General features: G+C 38.8%; 1 protein-coding gene across 1 annotated transcript in view; it reads left to right on the top strand.

The window, feature by feature from the left end:
• Nucleotides 1-25,063, top strand: part of NECAB1 (N-terminal EF-hand calcium binding protein 1) — a 189,220-nt gene that overhangs the window by 147,865 nt on the left and 16,292 nt on the right. Inside the window, exons 6-9 of the mRNA XM_036932727.2 lie at nt 5,293-5,429; nt 12,119-12,240; nt 15,236-15,312; nt 19,675-19,728. Coding sequence (XP_036788622.1) covers nt 5,293-5,429; nt 12,119-12,240; nt 15,236-15,312; nt 19,675-19,728 — 390 coding nt within the window. The remainder of the gene's footprint in view (nt 1-5,292; nt 5,430-12,118; nt 12,241-15,235; nt 15,313-19,674; nt 19,729-25,063) is intronic.

Raw genomic sequence — 25,063 nt, 5'->3', positions numbered from 1 at the left:
TTGACTGTATTCCTTATGCTATACATTACATCCTGTGAACTCTACATTTTTAACTTGACACTCATCAAAGACTGAATTCCATGGTTCACAGCTTCAATATGGTAACAAGTATGTGTGTAAAATTATACATTTCTGAACATGCAAGGTAACAGATGTGCAGTAGAAAATATAGAAAGAACTCAGAAAAATTAATATTTGTGGAGAGCCTGCTATATACCAAACATCAATATATATTTATCTTAGCAATAATTCTGAAGCATAAATCATCACAACATTCAAACTCAAGTCTTGTGATTTTGAGCCTGTGGTCTGTCCATTACACTTTGTAATATACTTCCCCCAATAGCATTGATAAACACTTATCAAAAACTCTAAGCTAGGTACCATATCATGTGCTTTACATGCTATATTTCACTTAATCCTCACAACAAGTTTATGAGATTGATACTATTCTTATCAACAGTTCTGGAAACAAGACTTAGAAAGTTTGAATGTTACCCAAGTTCACACTGTTATTGCATGGTACAAGCACTGGTTAGAACTTAAGTATAACTATCTTTAGACCTAGATTCTTAAATCACACTATGTTATTAGATGTATATGAATGTGATCTGAGTCCTCAGCTATTAGCAATTAATCTCCAAATTTGGGCTGACTCTGTATATGTCCCTATCTTCATACCCATATTTTCCTGAAATCCCACCTGTTTGAAGATTACCTCCTAGAAGAATAGGCCTGTTTGGGCCAAGATATCAAGGGGTCATATGTTCTTGGTAGGGGCTCCTGCTGTGGGACAGCTATAGAAGAACCAAAGGAAAGAAACCTAAATGAAATAAATCTTTGATAATTCCAGCATAAACCCTTTATAGTAGAGTTTGCTAATGTAAAAGTCTTAAATAATAAAACTCTCTCCAGTATTTTCATTCTTCAAACTACAGAATATCTAATTAAGTTAGGGCTTAGAAGCCATTTAAATTTATTGGTTATTTCATAACATTTTATTCCAAAATTACAGCCTTGTTTCATCTTTCACTAATCTGCAAATCTGTAGTTCCCTTAATCTTTGAGAATCTGCAATTTGAAAATATTTTAGACTTGTTTTGCCATCTAATATTTCTAAAAACCCATCTGGAATTAACCTCAGTTAATTTTTTAAGACTCTGAATTAAGACCAGTTCTTTTATTTTTTTTTAATTTGACATGCTATTCTCCCAGTTAAAAAAAAAAAGTCACTCAAAATGAAAACCTAAGATTGTTCAAAGAAATAGGACATAAATAATAAAGTAAGTCAGTTAGTATTTAAAAAGGTAACAGTTTGGAGGAGAATAGAAAAAGAGGAAAAGACAACCTTATCATTGTAAAAGTGAGTATTTTCCTCTTACAGAATCTGGCAAAGAAATTTCACAGAAGAGGGATGGCTGCAGGGGCTTAGATCAAAAGACAGTCAGAAGCAGTACACCCTGCTAACTGTGATTGTATCTGATCTCATAAACAAGGAGACACTGAGATGTCACTGACTTGATTAATTTTCAAGTAAGGCAAATACAAACAGGGAAGATGGATGCTCTGATTTTCCTAATTAACTCAGATGACTCATAGTGGGTTAATAGCGAAGATCTCCGCTCTTCCATCATCCATATGGGCAGAGCTTGCTTTCTGAGAAATGATCTGACAGGTAAGATGCACAGGCAGTGCCCTTAGAAACCTGATTTTCAAAGCACTATGCTTCTAATGCTAGGGTTTTTTATGTGAATGAATCCTAGTGGTGTACCAGCTCCACACAGAAGAAATACACAGATGGAAATGTTTACATTCTGCCTTTCCAAAGGCACAAATGGAAATATTAACAAGTTCCACTTAATGACTAATTTAACTGATAATTATCAATGACTTGAAGGAATATTATTGGGATCTGAGAAGCATATTATTAGCCTTCATTTGCCCATATCCCTTGTAATAGATATGAAGGACTAATTTCTGGGAAAAAAAGCAGAATCTGGATATCAGGTACCAACTGTACATTTTTGTACTGTTTTATTAGACCAGTGGAAGTTCTTTCTGCCAGTTTCTCACATTTTGGGTTTTGCTCAAAGGACCGTGTGCTAAAGCCAGCATATCAGTCCTCTGGGGGTTCAGCATGCAGAGATCCCTTCTTGTATCTTCACAGCCAACACATTTGTTGAGCATAAAAAGGGCCAGGCTTTGACATTTTCCAGCTTGTTATCTATTTAATTTTCCATCTGCTTCTTTCACCACTGCCTTCCAAAGGAACATGTGCTGCATAGCTGGGAGAAGGAAGGGAAGAATGGATCTGTGCCACCTGGGTCTGCAATCCCAAACCTTGGGATCCAGATTAAGGGAAGGGAGGAAGACTAACAAGTGGTCCAGAAAATGAAATGAGGACCAACAGTCTGTTAAGAACAAAGCTATATTTCCCTTTATTGCAGAGCCCACAAACCAGGCGAGAGGGTCAGCAGTGTCTACCAGCAGCAAGGGCTCGATGCGGGGGCAGGCGGCTGGTGAGTGGGGAGAACCGATCAGCTTCCAGAGCTCAGACATGCCCTCTGGCGCCTAAAGTTCCAGGGAGTCCCCTGTTCCTTACTTATTTTTAAAGCATCTATGGGGCAGCTGTTAAGAAGCAGGCTGTGTTCTGGGCATTCTGGAGGCAAAAATGATTAAGACATTTCCTACCTTTAAAGAGCTGGCCTAGGATGGGGAAGATAGACAAGTAAACAGTAGATAATAATATAAAATCTTAAATTCTATATCCTGGGTAGAGAAAAGGTATTTCAGGAACACACAGAAGGGAAAGGAACTGTACCTAATTCCGAGAAGAGAAATGGTGGTGCAAGCAGAGAAAAGGCTATACAGAGATGGTGCCCTGAGCTGGGTCTAGAAGGTTAAACAGGAACATTAGAACATAAGCCCTTTCCTTATGATCAAGGGGCAGCAAATCATCATAACTGACTCAAAATACTTAATGACCCAAGTCTGAAACCCACTCACCACCCCTGTCAATGCCAAGGCATCAACATTTCTGTCAAAAGTGCCAGGTGGTTGTACCATCTCTTCATGTTATCTGGAAAGTCACTGAGGACAGCAGGCTTGTCAGAGTGAGACGTCCCAGCATAACCACAGTATCTTAATTTGCTGTGATGTAACAATGATGGAGTAGCTCTTCATCCTTAAACATCTAACTAACATCATCAAACTCTTTACACGTGAACCCACAATAACAAACACAATAAATCCCTAGAGTTAGGAACTGATCTGCAAGCAATCAGGTATTGAATGAGGATCTTCCCTAGGCACCATGAGGGATTTGAAAGTAAAAGGCATAAGCTTTGTGTCTAAGAAGCTAAAATCTAATTGCAATGATCAAAGTATTTAAATTAGGGAACAACAAAAAAAATATTTTCCTTTGTCTAGTTCTGACATGACAAATATTTAACATTTAGATGGGAAAAGAATAAGGGCAACATGATGTTGCATGGCTCAGTAAGTGTATGCGTCCTCCTGTTCCTGCTTCTACAAATAGTTGTGAAACTTTTTATGATTTGCTTTAAATTAGTAACAATGTATACTGAGATGCAAAGATAATTGGCATAATCTCTGACTACACAATTACATCTTGCCATTTTAATTTTACTTCACAAATATGCATTAGAAAAATGGAAAGGACTGTGGGGAAAGAATCGAGCACACCTTTTTTTCCTATCACATTTTCTTGTCATCTCAAAGGAAAGTTTTCCTCAACTTTAAAAACCCCTTTTGAAGTAATTTTCTGAAGTTTTTATTGCCACTAAATAGCAAGCTATTTGATCAAATGAAATATTTTGTAAATTGTTTGCTTGAATTAACTCACCAAAAATCCTTAGGCTATTGTTTTGTTTTATGGCTAGTTTCTGGTGGAGTTCAAAGACATTAACAATTTTAAGTTTTAAATAAAACCATTAGATATTGGAGATAAGGAAATTTTCTGTGTTCACCATCAAAGAATGGACTTACAAGGTTTCAATAATCAGTCTCTTTTTATGGTTTCAAATTAGGAAAGAATTGAGGTTTTCTATGACATTAGATTGTTTTGCTAACAGAAGAAAAATTCCGAAGTAATTTATATGAGGAGGCCATTGTCCAATATTTCCTAATTTAGAGTTGATAGAAGCACAGAATATTTTTGGTTTGGAATGTATGCCAGAGTTACTTGCTTTCTGATTTACGAGAGTAAAGCTGAGACCCCGGAAGATTATGTAATTAAATCTTGTTTGTTTGGGTTTACAACCATGCCCTAAAGTTCACCAGCATATCACAACTCATAGGTTTATCTTGTCTCTAATCATTCCTTTCAATTTTGTATTTTCAACCATGAAAAAAAAATCATTTAATTTGGGAACAGAGCTACATAAATCTTGGTATTTACTGTCCCCACACATATGAAATCAGGTTTAGCTAGCTGGTCCCATGACCTGGAAAAGCAGTTTTGGCTCAGTTTCACTGCATGCCAACCTGGTTTTCTTTTCATTCTGGTTCCTCCGGAAACTTTAGAGGCCAAGAGCAGCAGGTAGCACCATGCACAACCCACCTGTCCACCTAGACTCAGTTGGCCAGGGTGGCTGTTTGTTTGCGATGATCTCTGCTTGGACTTGAGCTGTTTGCATGAATGGTGCTGTTGTCAATATTGTGGCTGTGTTGTACTAGAAGTTAGATGGAAATGACCTTCAGGTAAATATCCTGAGGGAGGGGTGTAGCAGATTTAGTAAACTGTTTAAATATTCCAAAACATTTTCTGAATTTTGAGATAACTACACATAATTTCTTTTGGCTTCAGTACTATACAGATCAGGCATAATAAACACATCAAGAGGGAATTAAGCCAGTTGCTGAAACAGGACTGCATATTGTTGGTAATAGAGAAAATACACAATGGCATAGTCATCATTTAAATGAAACACAGAACCAATCCTGAGTTAGTCACATTCCAACCTTTTTTCCAGATATTCTTTTCCTATGATTTCTTTACTAGCTGTCTATTCCATAATTCTAATGGGTTTTGTCTTTTTTCCTAACGTTGAGGCAGGTGCAGTGGGAGATGAGATATTCCAGTCATTTCTGCTGCTCTGTTATTCAACTCCTGGTGGGCGGATGGAGCTCTGCCGCAGCCCTTGAGGTTCTACTCAATGTTTCTCCTTCGTGAGGATTAATCTGAGGTCGATGACCACGTGCGGGGGAAAAGACGTTCCTGGTTGTTTTTCCCCACTCTATGCCTAATTTCATTTGTTTTGTCATCCTTAGGTCTACCAAGAGGCTTCCAATTTGGAACAATTTGTAACTCGATTTTTATTGAAGGAGACCTTGAATCAGCTTCAGTCTCTCCAGAATTCTCTGGAATGTGCCATGGAAACTACTGAGGAGCAAACCCGTCAAGAAAGGCAAGTTAAATGTTTTCATGTGATGTCTCTTCGTGATTCAGTGGGGGCATTGTACTTAAATCAGTGAAAACTAAAAATGAGAATAGATGTAAACAGAATGACAGGAATCTCCACTGGGTACTTGCCTTATATTTGCCTCTAAAAAAGACCATTCTGCTTTTTCTTTTACTGTCCACCATTTATCCAGCAAATCTTAATTGAGGATTTAGTAGATGGAGAAGACTTTAAAAGACACCATAATAATATAAAGATACATTTTACATAGTCCCAATACTTAAGGAAGCTAAAGCCTATTGCATAAATAAGACATGAACTCTAAAACTGTAATGCAGTATCAAAGTGATATATAGCATGTAGAAGGGGAAGTAGGTTGTGAAGGGATTTAAGAAGAGTAAATGATTAAATATGGACAGAGGGATGAAAGGTAATTTTATAGAATTTTCTGCTGACATTTTAGCTTATCTTGCAAATAGATACTATTTGAAAATGTAGAAATGATGGGAAAGAGGCTTATAGACTAAGTGAACCTGGATATACCAGGAGATTTGAGAATTCAACAAGCCTAATTATTTAAGGAAGTAGAAAAAAATTGATGGGAAAAGACTTCAAGATTCAATACCACCAATTAACATCTCTGAGAACTGTAGTGATATTATAATAGTGTTAGGCAGAAAGACATATGAGCAGGATGAAAAGAGGGTGGGGCCCACTAAGAACTCAGGGAGCTAAATCTCTGAATCTGGGCTGACCTTGAGCCTTGCTCTAGCTAATGCAGGTGAGAGAAGGCAGAGACCAGGGGCACTATCATGATTAATTTTCCTCCAAAATGCCAGGATTAGCATAGTAACAGGAGACACTTATCTTAAGGCTAAATAAGAAACCACTCCCTGAAAAAGCCAGCCTGAGAAACAAAGGGGTTTTCTAATCCCCCAGCCTGGCCCTAGCAACAAGTCCTAGGCGACCAGGTGGACTTCCTCCCTCCCAGTGTTTATAATCCCTGGACGCAGCAGTCCAAGTGGCTTTCTCCCTTGGAGTCCCTCCTGATTAGCAGGAGCCCTTTTCTTCACTCATCATTAAAAGCTTTGCTGGTTGCTCCATACTCTCGTGTGTTGGCTTCATTTTTTGTCGCCTCCAAGACATGATCCTGGGAAAAACAGCATCTCAGCCAGTAACAATACTTGTATAAACAAAAAGTACTAATGCTACAGAGAAACATGAATTAGAAATGTGTAAAGCAGGCATCAAAATAATTCCAGCCAACAGTTGGAACTTTTTTGAGTTATTGTTTATACCTTGCAAGCTAGAGAGGGCTTGGCAAAACTCTTGCTTATGCAACATGTTTTTGCATATGTTACCTTAAGCCTATAGATGTGACTTATCCAACTTGTGCATTTAAATTAGGGAGAAGCACACAGTAAGTTTTTTGAACAGGCTGATAATAAACTGTAGGGCTGATTTTCCAAACAAATTAATGGATACATAATTATTAGGACATGTCAGAAAAACTGGAATTTTCAACCATGTGTTTACAATGTCAAAATGAGTAAGTGCCATCAATTTCTAACAAAAAAGCCTGTAATCTCATATCTGATGAGCTTGTGCAGCTGATGAACACAGGGATGCACTCATCAGATATGTGCAGCATTTTCACATTACAAACTTCCTATTTTCACTGCAATTCCATATTGAATGGCAGGCGTGACAAATAGCTTTTTAGAAAAGCAACAACCCAGCTCCTCAGGTTTAAGCAGACGATAACGGAATATCTTGAAGCAAATGCAATTGAGTTTGTGTTCCTAAAGAGAAAATGAGGCAGATTTTGTTGTTTCTTCTGTTTATATTTTTTTGGCCTAAAATGGATTCACCCTCCTTATTTAGGATCAAGTCAGAGTACTCTGCTCCCCATCCTCACCTGTGCTTGGCTTTTTTCTGTACTCATCTCCTGCAAACTTGCCTTGTACACTCAGAGAATGTATAATGAACAACTATTCATTGTGTTAGGCCCCAGGCTAGCCTTGAACTTTTGTGACCACGACCAACAGTAGCAGAGCAGCTGTGTTTACTGAGAAGGAAAGAGCGTGATGATGCAGAGTTTATGGAAAGTGGACAATACTAGAGGACTAATGAATCTTTTATTTCTAGGTTTCTAGCTCAAAAACAGCTTGGAGGAATGGGAAGTATTACAGGTCTGATGTCATTTTGGGGAGTGCTGTTGTATGGTATTTGACTAAGGCACCCAGGGGTACCCAAATCCTACTGCAAATCCATGTCATTCCTCTCAGGATTTGGGGGGAAAAAAATAGTCAAGCAAATAGAAAACAAGATACACTGTGGTTTGTGCCCATAATATCCGAGGTGAAGTCTCTGGTGACCCCGATAAGCACGTGAATTAATGCCTAAAGCGGGCGATGTCTCCTCTCCCAAGACTCAGAAATTGGAGCTTGCCGCTGGCCACCAGAACCGAAGTGAGGAGATCCCAGGGCTCTCAGCAGTAGAGGAAGACGGTTGTCCTTCTCCTGTGATAACAAACAAGAAACCAGTGAGGGAGCCTCCTGGGGAGACAGACATGAACTGGATCTTTAGGGTAGATTTAAGGACATTCTCTCTTCAGGCATGGATCTCCTCACTTGCCCAGTATTACCCATCTTCTCTCATCTAGCTCACTCCTTCTAGTTTGTTTGGACAGCACTTTCTCTGGGAAGCCTTCAGTGCTGTGGAAACAGGACGGTATACCTCGCACTCCACCATTATGTAGTCCCTCAGCAGCATCTACTGGTATCTCCCTGCAACCTCAGTGCCTCACTTATCACTCCCGCCGGGTTTTGTGTTTCCAGATGGCAGGGCCCTGGCCTTGCTTCCCTCTACCTTGCACAACTTCATGTTAAGTATATGAAACTGGATGAATGAAAGAGACTCCCAGGTTAAGGGAACCATACAGAGGAGCCGTGAATGAGGACCTGAGACAGTGAGACCAGCCTACCTGGCATCTAAGGTTAAGAAAGGTCTTAAAAGCTAGACAGATGCATTTAGATGTCACATGATCAAAGATTGTCATTGGTCATAAATAAAAGAGAAATATAATGAAAATGAGGATTAAGAACAATTAGTCTCACAATAGTATATAGTAAAGATTTTGGAAAGAGGGGAACAAGCTCAGAGAGGAGAGATCAAGTCAGTGTATCTGAAAATTCTCTGTTTTCTAATATCATAAAGGAAGATTCCATGCTGCCCTTCCCAGTCAAGATTTATAGCCTGCAGATATCATTAAAAATCCCAGGGTTGTAATAATTTGTTTCCCTTACTGCATTAATATTACTTTGAGGCTTTAATATTTGTGAAAAAACCAAGGGATACGAAGCTTCAATGGAGTATAGGAAATTTTGAGAAGCCATCTATTTTAGCTGTCACCCCAAGGGAGGAATCAGACAGTATCATTCATCCTGCAGAAATGAGTTAGACATGCAGTGTTGGGCAAAATGTCTGTGTCTATTCATGTGAGAAGGTGGTTTCAGAGAGAAGGGTACATGCAGCTGGAATGCCACAGAGATAAGATTTTTAGGTGGCATTCGACTACACTCTTTGTATCTGTCCTGGCACCCTGGCTAAATGGGAACCAAGTTGATTCCATGTCTTCTGAAAGTACCTAATAGCCAGTGACAAGAATGATCACTATGTTATATGGAAGTTTCCCTCTGAAGGAGTCCTCTTACATAAACCTCTCTTCCTTACAAACTAGATGCCTGGAAACACAGTTTAATATGTGAATTTCTTTTTCAAAATGGAAGCTGCAAGTTTGCTCTGTTTTCCGAAGTTGTCCTTTATCCAGAGAGATGACTGATTCCCTCTGAGCTAGGAAGTTATTTTTTGCCTTTTGATGGTTGTCTATTATAGAAGTAAGGAGAGGCTTTAATTTCTCCTACAGACAGGTGGTTATAAAAGTTCAGACAGTTTATACACTCCCTTAGTTTGAACATAGAGAAGGACTGCTCTACTCATCTGTGACCACCACAGCAGCTGTGACCACCCCTCCTGTGACCACCACAGCAGCTAGCAAGCTGATTACTTTTTATGCCACAGGAGGATACATAGGGTGGTCTAGTTAAAGATTGAAAACTAAACGTATTTCTTTTGCTCCCTCCCTAAACTCTTCCCCAAAGAGAAATTAAAAGTGCCTGGATAGAAAGAGTCCTAAGCCTGCAAAAATAAGGATAGAAGAAGAGCCAAAGGGATAGAAACATGGAATGTAGAAAGAAAGTGAATCTAATGTTAACTGATTTAGAAGCTCTGAGCTGAAACATAAGCTGGCAATCTAAGAAGATAAGATGCATTTCAGTTGGTATCACAAAACCTCAGAAAGGGTCAAGAACTGGCTTCACCACGTACAACAGATAGTGGGGGTAGAGGGGGCCGACATCTGTCTGAAAGCTCCACACAGTGCTGTAAAATGACTGCCCGCCCCCCCACCACTCCCGATTCTTAGAGAAGGTGAACAGATGTACACCTGGCACTACTGGATGTCAGTGCATGATACTAAAAACTCGAGGTATTAAGTCAAAGTCCCCATACTGGACAGGGAGAATTGAACCCTCTTTGGCATGCCCTGCTCCAGAGCACTGACAGTTGGGCTCATGCCCCCTAGTTGAGGGGATGCTTCTCTAAGGGATCTCATCAGTGCAAGAGAAAAGACTTACAGGTTTCAAGAGTCGTTGTTCCCTAGTGAACGGGCCTAGGTAGGCCTCTCTGCTATGCAGGCTGAGAGTTGGCAATTCCCACCATACACACACCCACCCACACACCCATCCATCCATCCACGTGGTTCCTTCCTCTGAAACAGGCAGGAAAAGAACAGAGGCAACCAAAAAAACAAATCAAACAGAAGAAACAGAAGTAATTTAGAGAACCGGAAGACTTCCAAAAGAGATCATCAATACCCTCAGAAAGCATACTGCATTTATGAATTAAGGACAAGATGCTTAAAAAAAAAAAAAGAATATTTTAAATATACAAAAGAGCTCTTGGAAATTATGAGTGCAGAAGTGAAACCTCTGAGAAGGATTTGAAGATAGAAATATGAATGACATTTCCATAAAGAGATGAAAAATAGGAGAGAAAAAATGAAACTATTTCGTAGTCCAAGAGGTCTGATATTTGAAAAGCAGTAATTCCAGAAAGAGAAGAAAGAAATTAGCAAAGAAATAATTCTCAGAACAGGGATATAAACTTCCAGGTTGATAGAACATACCAAGAACTCATTACAATGAATAAAGAAGTACAATGCCAAGTCATGCCATTATGAGATTCAGAATACTGGAGACAGAGAAGTAACGAAAAACACCAGAGAGAAAAACCAGGTCATATACAAAGGATCAAGAAAACATTGGATTTTTCAATAATGATACAGGAAGCTAGAATGCACTCAAGCAATTTTTTAAAGTTCAAAGAGAAAATGATTTGTAGGTAAAATTCTTTACTCTGTAAATCCACCAATAAGCTAGGAGGATAAAAAAAAGATATGATTTTATGTGCAGTGTCTCAAAAACTTTGCCTAACATGTTGTACCATTTCTTGTGAAGCAATTAGATGTTATTTCCCACCAAAACAAAGGAATAAACTAAGAGAAAAATGAAATCTATTTTAAAAAGAAAGGTGGGGAGGAGACCCAACATAGGAGAGAGACTAAAGGAATTTTCTTTAACTGATAGTGAAGGAAAATTTTTGGATGAGTAAATTAGTATTAGGTTTGGCTGTATGTATCAGGAAGTGACTGAAGCATGTAAGGTCTTACTATCTCATACTAAAGAGCCTGGCAGAAGGCAGCTTATGGCGAGTATAGCAGCTGTACAGATTTAACACAGCCCTCCTGTCCTTTTTACTTCTCAAGTACATCCTCAGGTTTACCTCATGGTCCAAGACGGTTGTTGGAATTCCAGCTGTCATGTTTGCATTCCATCCAGGAAAGACAAATAGGTAGAGACAAAAACTTGCCTCCCATACTAAGCTCATCATTTTAAACACCTTTTCTGGAAAATCCTTATAACATTTCCAGCAAAGATCATTGGCCTGAGTTTCTCATATTGGGAAGTTAATAGATAAGTCCTAAAACTGAACAATAAAGAGAGAGCAATTTAAGCATATTATATGTAGACATGAAGATAAGCACACAAATAAACACTTGTTGAAAGTGTTGCCTGTTATCTGTGAAAGGGGAATGAGTGCATGGTATGGGGATGGGAGAGTGGGAGCTTCTGTTTGTTGAAATAGGATTTATAGAATTGACTTTAAAAAAAATGTATTTGGGTATATAGCTTTTACTTAAAAAATTAAAAACTGGATGAAAGAATAAAAGACTCCATATGTGTTCTCTGACTAAATACAATAGCACACAAATAAATGCTTTTTCCATTGATGTTTGGCCAAAAGAGAAAGATGTTTTTCTTAAACATAAGGTACAATTTGTACTCAAACTTTTAAATTTTAAGAATAAAGCCAGCCCAGATGCTCTGCTTTCAGTTCACTTATTATAATGCCCCAATTCCCTTGGGCCTCCAGGGCATGTTGGCAAGCAGTCATTCTAAGTTTTCCTCTCACTACACTAGAAAATCTTTGTGACTAATGCTGAACGATCTGTTCCTTAAGGCAAAAGGCTGAAGCTCTGACACTGATGTGAAAGTTTGTCTCTGTCATTCAAGGCAAGGGCCAACCAAGCCAGAAGTCCTGCTGATACAATGGCCTGGAAAACGATCAAGTCGCCGAGTCCAGAGGCACAACAGCTTCTCCCCGAACAGCCCTCAGTTTAATGTCTGCGGGCCAGGTAATGCAGCTTTGTCATTTTTTGTCTTCAGAATTGATTCAATTTGTATTTTCACACTGATATAAAAGGCAGCCAGAACAGCAGTAGTAGTGGGATGCTTTCCTTACACCAAATAAGTGTGTCTGGAACCAAAATGGCAACTTGTCTAAGGTAATAAAAATGGGAGTGATGACCCTCACCATCATTTCTGGCAGGGTCCTAGCAGTTGTGCCGGAGCGCACACAGAGAGATGATGGAGAGGGGGAAGAAAGGGGCTCAATCATCTAGTAATTCATGAAAGACATGAGACCTGCAGAAATCCCCATCTTCAAACAAGAGGTCCCTTTAGTTTGCAGCCTATGCTTCAGATCCCCCTGCCTGCCTAAACATACATATGCTAACTTCATTTTAGGAAAGAGATCTTTGTTTCCTTTTGTGGCAGAATTAAAAGCTGCTGTTTTTGCAGTATATAATGTAATATAAGATTTATTGGACTGTGGCTCTTGGGGGGAAATCCCAGGGCAAAATACCTTTGAAACAGAAATCAGTCAAAGGGAGAAATAAAATTTAAGAAACCCATTTATTTCTTACAAGCAGTCGTCCCATCTCTCCCTTGAGCTGGCTGCAGCAGAAGACAGCTCCACACAACCTCTCTGGTCCAGATAAACCCTCGCTGGCCCTTGTAATTACCTAGTGATATGTAGATGGACTACTTCTCTCTACCTGTTGAAAACACCTACTGATATGCAGATGAACTAAAGCCAGGCAAGAGATTCTAGAAATATTACAATTTTACCCACATGGACTAAAACCTTAATTGTTAGGCTATTACATTTTAACCATGTCATTTATAATAGTTACTTTAAAATCAATTTGAAATATGCAAACTCATGTTGCTAAATATCAGAGTAATTTGTATAAAGCATGCAGATATATACATAAGTATATATACACATATCATTTGAGTGTTTTAAAATGCAAATGAATCTTTAACATTATAGAAAATCAAAGTACTAATTGTAGCCCATTACACAGACTGTACTTGCAAATGAATCTTTAACATTACAGAAAATCAAAGTACTAATTGTAGCCCATTTACACAGACTGTACTTGAAAGATTACAAAGTGCTTTCTTGAACAGTGTTATTTTATCCTAATACCTTATAAGACAGGTGTTAGTATCTGCATTTTCCCAGGAAGTGAAGCAATTTGTCCAAGATCATATAGATTATTATCTGTTTTTACTATGAACCAAACCACCTAAAAAATCTCAGTTATTACAACTGCAAATATTTGTTTTTCTGTCACTGGTCTGTTGTTGATTGTGATTTGGGTTTTAAGCTAGATGTGGCTATAGGCTGGGTTGAGCTCTGCTCTTCACATAGCCTCCTGGGATCAGTGACTGCTTGAAACAGCTTCTTTTCCTGGTGGGTGTCAGTAGCACAGGCAGCCAGGCCAAATCACACAGCTTACTTAAAACCACTGCGTGCAACTTACCTGCTAACTCTTCATCAGCCAAATGAGTCAGTCACGTGCCAACCCAGTAGCAATGGGAAGGGAAGTGGACTCTACCCAGTGTGGTAAGAGGTTCTGCAAAGTTGCAGAGCAGAGGCTATGTACATATGATTGTATTAAAGGAAGAGAGTGAAGAATTGGGAGCAATAGTACAATCTACCATGTGTGACTAGAAAGTGACAATATTAGCTCCTGAGTAAAAATTTAAATTATTCTTTCCCTTGAACCATTTAGAAAACAGGGTTAAGCCCAAAATAACCTTCTAAGGGAACTTTTATGTGATAGCCACCTTAAATTCTTTTAGGAACAACCCAAAATGGAAGTATGGTACTTGATTTGTGCATTGAAAATTAACTTTATACATTTGTATTTTCTATTACAAAGAACTCTTACTCAATTTTTGTAGCCACTTCTTTGTGACAATGTTACTGCTTATTTTTGCATCATAATTTATCTGGTGGGTTTTGAGAGGTGCTTCACCCAAGAAGGCAGGTAGAGAGTGAGTTCTAATGTAAAATACTATGTCTTTGCAATTTAAGTCTTGCTAATATTCAAAACTAAAACAGGCTTTATAGTCTTGAATTCAATCACATCTTCCTATCAAGAAATATTAAATAACATTATGTCAGCAAATGCCTGTGAGTACATCCTGGGAAGGATGCCAGGATATTTTTGCAGGGCTTGGACCACTACTCATTGCATTGTTGCATAATCATATTAATAACAGCAGCAGAACTTATATAATGTTTAACTTGGTACTAGATATAGACAGGCATGTGTGTGTGTGTGTGTGTGTGTGTACACACATACATACCTACGTGCATATACATATGTGTACACACATATGAATTCTAATTTAACCCACTATGAGTCTAGTGATACTATTATGCTCATATTAAAACTAAGAAAACTGAGACCTTACAGGTCAAGTGATTTGACCAAAAAGAGCAGGTTCCAGAGTCTGTGGTCCTAACTGCTATTCCACTGCCAGGATGTCCACGTATACTCAGGTTAGCCCTTAGGGAGGGCTTAGGAAGCCCTTAGGAAGGCCCTTACCAGTGGCCTTGCCCTTACGCATCCCTTTGCCTGTGGTGGCTCAGGCCTTGTTATGGGCAGGGCTCTGACTCCCCTGCTCCTGCCGCTGCCCCGAAGTAAGTTCAGAATTATTGATTGATACTTTCCTTTTTTTTCTGGGAAGAAAAATCAACCACCTCATGGGGTGATTAAAATGGCTCAGCAGGATCTGTTCTTCTGAATAGCAAAGGCCTGTACAGGCAACAACATAAAAAAACAGATATGTGTAAATGAGCCCCCTGGGATGCATGGATCCATGGAAATCAATCAATTTTAGAAAGGTCTGATATGAATATATATTTTTTAATGTGTTGACTGGTCAATGACACTGCGTTCTTCCTTCAGGGAAAAAGAAAGCTCTGAAATAGCAAAGCATTCCTGCTCTGTCTAGAGTTTAACATATTGCCTTCATCATTTTCCCTTCAAGGCTTATTAGAAGAAGATAATCAGTGGATGACCCAGATAAATAGACTCCAGAAGTTAATTGACAGACTGGAAAAGAAGGTGGGTGTTTCCTTTTCTTTCTTCTTCCTCTCACTTTTCAACAGATTCTGACCCATTATTTCTCATTGCTTTAACACCCATGGCTGCCTCATAGATAGAATACAGCCAGGATGCTGTGAATGGCTGCTTGATAGTTATTTTGGTTTTTTGTTAAATATAGAAGCTCACATTAATTTTCACTTCTCCTACCCCTAGTTAGTCTTAAAATAGGATGGAGTGTTGAAAGTTAAATACTGCACTGCCTGATTCTGGTTATCAGTGCCATAGGTAGCAGTGTGTTTGAATGACACAAATGACAGCCCTTACTGGTGGCCTGACTGATGTCTTGGGAATGTTTCAGGCAAATGGTTGTGTGATATACTAAAAGATGAGACTGCATACTCAACATCTAGAAATTAACATGTTAACTGATGATTTTATAGTTAGCAAGCAGGTTAAGACATGGTGAATAGTTCTTCACAACTATATGTTTCCAGTTACTGTATTTTTATTGATTAATTCAATTAGTACCAACCAGTCCTGATACTGTAGTGATATTCCCTTACAGATCTTGATGGAAGAGGACCTTTATCAATCAGCAAGAATATGTGTTTTGTGTGCATGCCAGACATCAAAAAAGAAACTTATCTGAGACAGAGTTACTGACTTTGGAGAAATCAGAGTCTGCTTGTAAAATTACATTCCCCCCCAAAAATGAGTTAATCTTTTTTTAAGTATGTGGTGGTACAGAATCAGGTTCCTAGTTAATGCTCAGTAAATATTTGCTGAGACATTTCCAAAGAGTAAAGCAGTTGCTGAAATCTACAGATACTTACTGACAGAATGACCACTGCATGTAGGATTCTCAGGAAGTACCTCATGTGGCAGGAAGGGCTTAAGTTGGGTCTTAAAAACGATGACAATTAGGAATAGGAATTTGATTGCAAGCAACAGAAATCACCTCTTTAATCAAAAAGAATTTTCTGGGAGGATGTGGGAGTGTTCCCAGAATCAACAGTCTAGGGATCTGAACTCAGGAAAAGTCAGCAGACAGAACTCTAGAGATCTAAGTAAGTAGGAAATACTCAGTGGTCTCTCAGGTTCCCTCCACTGAAATCAGTGAGTTCCAGCCACTTCCAGTCTGTTGACATTCTGCTCAGATTCCAGTTTCCAGGGTGGAGAATCTGGCTGGTCTTATTAGGGTCACATGCTGCCTCTTGGATAGGGAAAACACCTTGATTAACAGTCCCAGAGCACTATACTAAAGAGATAATTCACTGAAAGGAAAATTTACTGTCATTAAAATTGAAATAAATGCTAGTTAGCTAACAAACTAACAAATATTTCCTGTGGAAAAGTAAAATTTGAGTAAACAGCAGCTAGAAAGGGCATTCAGGTAAGATGATGGCATGAGCAAAGGTAAACAAACCAGCCTGGTTAGACTCTTTCATTTAGGCAACCGGTAAGATTGAATGGATGCATAGGGGCTATATTATGGACAGCCTTCAACAATAGACTAAGGGATTTGAACTCGGTCTTGTGGGCAATAGGAGGTAGTTATTATTTTTCATCAGGTAAATGACATTACCAAAAGATCCTTTAGATATAAAATTGGACAGCAAGAGTGCAAATGGATTCAAACAAGAAAACTCAAAGTTACAACCACAGAGCCAGCTCAAACAATGGCATTATAAAGCAGGTTTAGATCTGAGCTCACTGGGGTCAGCTATAAGAGATGGTCTATACTAAGCAGCTGAAAAGAAAATGGCATATTTAAAAGACTTGATGTGAAATTAATAGGACCATTGAATGAGCAATGGACAGGGGTAAAAGACAGGGGACTCTCCATTAGGAATCTGAGGATTTGAGCCTGAGTGTCTGAGACAATTATACCATTATCAGAAAAAGAAGAGACAAGCAAGAGATAATGAGTGAGGTGAGAAGGTGAACTGGTTTATCAGATGTGTTAATTTCAAGATATGATAGGACCCTTAGGCAGAAATGTTCAGATGTTAGTAGGAGCAAAATCAGGTTAACAGATTAAGATCTTAAAAGCCAGCTCCACAAAGATGAAATCGCAAGGCCTTCGGATGAGAAGGCTCTCTGAGAAGGAGATTTGGTACAAAGAACCCAGTGCAGAGGAAGCAGCCTCGGAGAGTTCAGTCCTCAGCCACCACGTCATCCTTTGTTACATGTACCATGACCTCTTATGAGACTAATAAACTGAGAGCTTGCTGCAAATCTACTCTTCCTCCCTAATTTCATTAATTGATATGTGAGCTGAGACTAAAAAGATTCATAGGAAAAACAGCAGTTACAAAAATTAGTTTTCCAATGGTGGAAGGCCTGGAAATTCATGAGCCCTATTTGGAAACCAAAGCTCATTGAAGCATAAAGATTCAGTTGTTATATAATTTTGGACTCACTTAAAGAACACAAATACCTGTTTTTAAAATAGTTGTTATTGGCAAACATGCCTTTATTTAGTATCTTAAATTTATTTAGTGATTTGTAAAGGAATAGCTTGAACTTAGGTTGTATCTCTTTCTCAAACTTTAAATCAAAGTACTGTCATGTCTCTTTCATTCCTAAACATTTTCCACCCTCTCTTCCAATGAAAGGAGTTGGTTTTGAGGACAGTGTCTGAGAGGTTTGCTTAAAGTATGAAGAGATGGTCTTCAGACTGAGGCTCCAGCTGTGTGGTGCTCAGCACAATGTGTCTTAATTAATAGAGAAGAATGCAAGTTCAGGTTCTCCTACAACTGATTCTGTATTGTGCAGAATTATGTTTTTAGAGCAAAAACTACCCAGTTGCCAAACAGTAGCTAAGTGCATGTCATTTCAGTGCTGTCTTGTCTCTGTAGCTGTTGGCGGTAGGTTTGATCTCCCCATTAGGAGGAAGTGCACCTGTGGTGGACATGTTATCTTTTTCTCCACCACTTATTTATGATAAAGCTTTTCTGCACTGTAAACCAAGCCTGATACCATTCATGTCAGGGAGAAAAATAACACCTGAAATTTCTGCAAGTTTCTTTAGGCATTCCTTCTTTCCATTTTGGCCTCTACTGTGTACTTATGGAGATTTTGAGATTAGATTTCAAATTTTGCTTGAACTATGCAGGAAACACCTTTAATGTTAAAACAAAACCTGTTCAATCTTCATGAAGTGGCCATCAGACCATAGGACATCCTCATCGGAAGGGGTGTAACTAAGGAGACTGCACTCATACAAGTTGTTTAAGTTTTTCCTACCTTAAATCAGGGAAGGAAGAAGTGAAAAGTGTGCCTGAGTCGGTGTCAGGGAAGGAGCAGTCGAGGAGCTCACTGCTGTTACAGTTTCTATCTGTAGGGTGCGTTTTAAGATGCAGTTCACATCTGTATGCATTATATCACTTTGCCTTCACAGAAAAGATGTGATTCATGTCGGGCCGTTCATTTACTCAACTACTGTTCGAATGTCTGCTTTATGCTAGGTTCTATTCTGGCAGTGGGACTTCAGCAGTGATTAAGTCCCAAAGAGACAGAAAAAATCCAAGTAAATGAATTGAATAAACAATTTCCTGATGGTGAAAGTGCTATGAAGAAGAAGCGCAATGTGATAGAGATCAGGGTTGGACAGTTATGTGGTTGATCTGGGAAGGTTGCTCTAAAGAGGTGGTGTTTGAGCCGAGGTGTGAAAGACAGGGAGCCAGCTAGGGGAAGATCTGGGGTTAGAGAATTCCATGCAGGGGCGACAGTAAAAGTGAATCCTAGAGAAAAACACCTTGCCTAAAGTTCCGCCAAGGAGAACAGCAGAGTGAGAGAGAGCTGCATAGCTGTTATTAAAAGGCTTGTGTTACTTCAGACATTCTGGATTTCTGTGACTTTCAATTTACTTCTTATCTATTTAAAGGAATTATTGTGCATAATCCTCACTTAGCAGAAGTTCTAGGAGACATATTCTTGGAATGACGTCCTCAGAGATGACATGGTTGGTTTTACCAGGGACGTTAACGTTTTCCATCGATCATTGCTGAAAACTCTAGAGTCTTTACAGTAGTCCTTCATTTCTAGCAAATTTCAATAGCATTTTTATTTGCCTTTTAATTAGCAAAACGGTCACTAAAGTGCAAGCATAGCAGTAGCACTAACGCCTGTCATCATCTCTCAAGAAACATGGCAAGACTTACAGTAAAAGGCCTCAGCCTGGTCATTCTCACTTTTTCTTTTTTGCTCTCCTGGCCTCCCCCTGGTTAATGAGTCCTCTCTCCATATTACTCCCTTTTCATGCCATTAGTAATTTTAGCCATATCACAGCTACCCTTCAAATATATGGTGTTTCTTTTAATTAACTAATTCCTGGTGCCCCGCCCCGCCCTGCCCCATTTCTTCCTCTAACTGCAGGATCTCAAACTTGAACCACTGGAAGAAGAAGTTATTGAAGGGAATACTAAGTCCGTAAGTACTTTTTGTCAGTCAAAATTTTAGAAATATGTATTTGAAAACATTTAATTTCTCCAAAATTACTTACTCTCAGTTAAAATTTGAGAAAGTAAATAATATATGGGCACATCTCATTTTGCCTGGCTAAGTAGTATTTTCTACATTGTGATTTATGGGAACCTAATGCCCACTTCACAGGGTTTCTGTGAAAACACCTGGCATGTGGTATGTGCAAAATGAACATTTTATGCATGTATAAATCAGTGAGTTATTGAATAATTGAATGAATATGACTGGCAGAGAAGAGCAGTGTTTAAATTGTATTATAAACACATTTTATAAACCCTGCTAGGCCAAGTGCTACACCTCACTTGAAACATGATCCTATTATTGTATTTCCAGCATTTAACCCAGGGCTAGACACACTGTAGATGCTTAAAGTCATTTTTCAAAAACTGTGGTGTTAGAGGAAAGGGAGCATTTATGCCCATAGGCAAAAGATGTCCATCCAGAATGGCAGTAATTCATGGAGATTAAAAGAAAATGGACAAAGTGGTCCTAATAGGGTACACTAAGATGCATCCGAAAAATTAGTGAATAAATTAACTTACTAAAAAGCATCACAATCATGCTTTGTTATTTTACTTTATTTTTGAGGCAAATATTTATTGCACATTCTGTTTGGGAGAATCAAATGTTGGCATTTACATTTAGTAGAAATTTGAATTTTGAAATCTTGGTTATCCACAGAAAATCACTTTTTCTTGATGCCTTCAGTGTATTATAGGCTGTATAGATCTTATAGGATGAGTCATATTACATGAGACAAAGAGGAAATGCGTTTTATCTCTGTACTTATCTGTGCACTTATTCCAAGGCACTGTCTGCCTGATTGAAGGGAGGAGACCCCTGTGTCAGCTCCCGGTCTGTTCAAGCTCAGAGCATGAAGGGAGTCTGCTAAGAGGAAGCTCTGGTGGGGAGGTTCTCGGAAAAGTTTGAGAGTGGCTATTTTGACTAGCATTCTGTAGATATGGACACTTTCTCCATATGCAATCTATATATATTTTCACTGTGTGTCCAGTGACTCATTTGTCCAAAGACAGGGGCGTGGTCTGTGAATTCATCAGGCACCCAGAATTTGAAAGAGTAGATTTTGGTGGTGGGAATGTGAGAGGAGAGGGGTGTCACGTGCACAGATTAGGATCAGTGGGACTGTGCTCCCACAGCCACAGGGTTGTGACCTTGTGATCTGGCCTCTGCATCGTCTCTTAAATTTGCATGTAGGGAAAATTGCACTCCAGCTGAGAAAAGTGAACATAACATTTCTAATGTTGGGAGAAACAACTGTCTATTCTCAAATAATTTCCTAATATGAGACTGTTCTCTCACTAGCTATGAGGGTGAAAAATCGTCTAAGGATTGTCCATGAAAGATGATAGACTGTTCTATTCTCTGGTCCCTGACAAAAGAGAGAGGCCAATGTTGATTTTAAAAGATATATCAACCCACACAGCATTACTCGTTCAATAGTGCAGAGAAGTACTTTAAAAAAAGTTGGACTGGGCAAGATGGTAGACATTATTATTTAAAGGCAGGAAAGGATATTCCTTAACTATTTTCAACTGTGTGTAGAGGTGAAATGATTATGTTCTTTGGGAGTACACATAGAGTAATGGTTTGAACTGCTCTGTTTTTTCAGAAATACCAATGAGATATTTGTCACTGAAAGTTGTATTTTTTCATTAGTTGTACATTTGTCACTATCAATTCCTATAAAACCTCCTATATTCAGAATGACCAAGACAAATTTTCACTGTTATTTCACAGCTAGCACTCATGACTTTATGCTACTGTGTGTTCACTGATTTATCCTGGTGATGAAAACCAGCTTTAGAATTCATTGACTAGAGGTATTTTTCCTTTCCATTAGTGAATGCTTGAGAACTTTGAAAATGAAATTCCACATCAGAAAGCAAAGAATAAATTTTTATCATATACTTTGTTTTCTAAAAGCTAATATTTACCAAGCTTTTGCTATGTGCCAAGCGTTGTACCAAACACACATATACATAATTCCCTTACTCCTCCTAATAGCCCTGAGAGGTGGTACTATTGGTAGCCCATTTTACAGATGAAGAAATTAAGATGTAGAAAGGTTCAAATACCACAGTCAAACCCCAGCATTTCTACACCAGACCTACACTTGTCACCGTACTATGGCATTGCAACTCTGGTGTTTGGTGAATTTCTGGGTACTTCGTTAGTAAACAGATGACTCTGTTTCATGAGATTTCCTGCCATGAGAGCAAAGCAGACTATCTGGTAGGCTTATTTAAGCACCCAGCAAAAGTCCTGAGCTCGACAACCTGCCATATCTGGTTTTCTGGGACATGAGCCATTACATAATTATGAGCTAGGATATAATTTCTTTTTTTAAGTCCATTTTTTTCACCCTCAGTGTGGAGTAAGAGCAGTAACATTTTTATCTATCATGGGCAAGATCTTTACATACACTATTCCATATCTGCCCCCAAACTCTGTGATACCTGTAGTCCAGTGTTATGTATCAGAAGATTTAAGATGAGAAAGATTAAGCAACTTGGTCAAGGGCACATAGCTGGTAAAAGTGAAGTTAATTCCTTTAAATTTGTACCCCTTGCTCTTAAAGGAGAAAGAAGAAAGAGAAAAGGACAAGACGGTGGAGACAGATAAGGGCACCTAGCAACTCCGCAGTGCTCTAGAGTTTTCAGGACCACCTCAAGTCCTTTTCTGGAATGGATAGTGTATAAATGAAGTTCATTAAAGGAATTTTAAGAACAGTCAGTGGCTGAAAGCAAAAACATCTTATACTTGTTTGTTCCATGAATAACTTGATCACTAAGTATGTGCCAGGTCCTGCGGGAGGGTCTGGAGGTAAAGTGGTGGATATTACCGGCTGGAAGACAGACTAGAAGGAAATGCAGGTCTGCAATAAAATGTGGTAAGGATTATTATAGGGAAGTATGGGTTTGCACAGCAAGGGAAGACAACCTAATTTAGGGGACCAGGGAATGCTTCCACAATGACACAGTGTTTACAGTGAAATAAAAAAGAATAGAAGTTTTAAAAAATAATATATGTCTCTTACAACATTGAATTGTTCTAACATTGCAGTAAAAGAACAGTAAGATACTGCGTAGGAATATCAAAATTTCCAAATGATTTACAACAAGCAAGTCATAAAGACCATCACCTTAGGAGTCCATGATTTTATTCTTGCTGTACTAAAATAGGAGATAAATGTACATCGATATAAACTCAGATCTAAAGTCCAAGACCATGACTTTATGAGTCACTGGAAATTTGGGAGTAATTTATTATTGGGGACTAACCTTCTGTCAAGTACTAAGCAGTGGGTATGCATCATTGAAGGGCCAGTGTAGTCTTTGAAGGGAATCGTTCAACCAGATGCACATCCCAGATCTGGCCGGGTGTATCGATCCACCGAATCCTTTCTGCCTGGTGCCATTATGTGTATTGTGTGCATGGCTATTGGAAACACAAACAACTATTGGAAAGAGTTGATCATTTTCCAGAGATATTCTACGTTCTATAGGAACTTTTAAAAAGCCTATATAATTTTAAACAAAGTTGGATCACGTTCTGGTGCTTTTCAAAAACTCTAAGTTTTCCTGAGCACATCACTTTTATGTCCTAGGATAACTTATCAGACAGTAGGAGTTTACAAATATAGTATCTTTTTCTGCCTTTCTACCCTTATCAAACCTGTGAATAATATTTTGTGAAAAAATTAATCCTGTCATCCAATCTTATGTGAACTGGGGGCTATTGGAAAATATGTCAGGGACTAGCAAAACATAGTCTTGCTTTGCAGTAGTTACTAAGAGATTCAACAAGAGCACACAATGTTTGGCTGTCATATTTCTGAAAACATACTTGGAATCCAAGTGTAAATGTATAAATAAAGCCAGATAACATGAAACAAATTACTTGCATTTAGAAACATTTCTGTCTCCATAGATCAAAAAAGCTGACATTTCCTGAAATAAAAAAAAATCCAAGGAATCAAAGGCAGATGCAACTATAACCTAATGTCACTGGCAAATACTATTCTACAAACTTAGATTAATGCTTCATACTGAGCATTCTTCAGCCTAAGAATTTCCAATCATTCCACCAAAATTCCACTGTAACAAAATCCCTATATAGTAAATGGTAAAGGCTGCACTAGCCCTTCTAAAGCGAGAAACGGAAGTGTGACACTATTTTATTCTACCATGAAAGAATGCTCTGGGATGGCTATTCACAGCACAGGAGTTCAGATTTCAACAAGGATTTCAGGCTCCATGTTTGACATAAGACCCGTACAGAAACATCACGAAGACATTAGGGCCCGTATTCCACACCCTACAGCTTGGCCTGGCCAGTACAGAAAATTTAAAACTTTTCTTTGGATCTCAGAAAGTCTACCATACATTATCTGAGATTCAAAAAGCTCCACTTATCACACTAGTCATAAAACATAGGCAGATTATCTGGACCTCACAAATTGGTTCTTTGTGCAAATGTCTGAAAAAAGGAGAGGAGAGACATGCCTTGTTTGGGTGGCAAAGTAAATTTAATTTTTCTAAATCATATTCACATTCATTTATATAAGTGAATGAATCAAATAGACATTGCTGTGTAACAAACCACCCAAAATGGAGTGGTAAAAGCCACAGTCCTGCCGGTGGGCAACGTAGGGTGGGACCAACTGTGTCATTTTTATGGTCTCAGCTGACCTCCTTAAGGCATCTATAGTCAGCTGTGTCCAGCTTTGCTGATCTTGATTGGCCTTTCTCATATGTCTGGGGCCTCAGCTGGCATGAATCCACTGACTTAGCTCTGTTCTATGTGGTCTTTAATCGTCCAGCACCGGAGCTGGCAAAACTACAGACCACTGCCTGTTTTTATAGATAAAATTTTATCAGAACACAGCTGCACTCATTTGTTTGTTTATTGTCCATGGCTTCTCTTACATTAAAATGAGAGTTGAGTAGTTGGGACAGGAACCATAATATTTACTATCTGGCTCTATATAAACAGTTCGCTGATCCCTGCTCAAGCAGGACCTGTTCACATGGCAGTCTTAGGAGTTTAAGAGAAGGTGTAGAAACTCACAGAGCCTCTTGGGGCCTCACCTTGAAACTGGCACACTGTCACTTCTGCCACATTCTCTCGGCCAAAGCAAGTTAGAAAACCAGTCCAGATCCACGGGAAGGGGAAACAGAATCCTTGTCTTGAAGGAGGAAGCTGAAAAGTCACATTTTAAAGGGTGTGGGTTTGGGGAGTAGTGAGGGATTCTGGTCGT

This window comes from Manis pentadactyla, chromosome 3 (assembly GCF_030020395.1).
Source record: "Manis pentadactyla isolate mManPen7 chromosome 3, mManPen7.hap1, whole genome shotgun sequence".
NCBI lineage: Eukaryota > Metazoa > Chordata > Mammalia > Pholidota > Manidae > Manis > Manis pentadactyla.
This window is presented reverse-complemented; position numbering and strand designations above follow the sequence as displayed.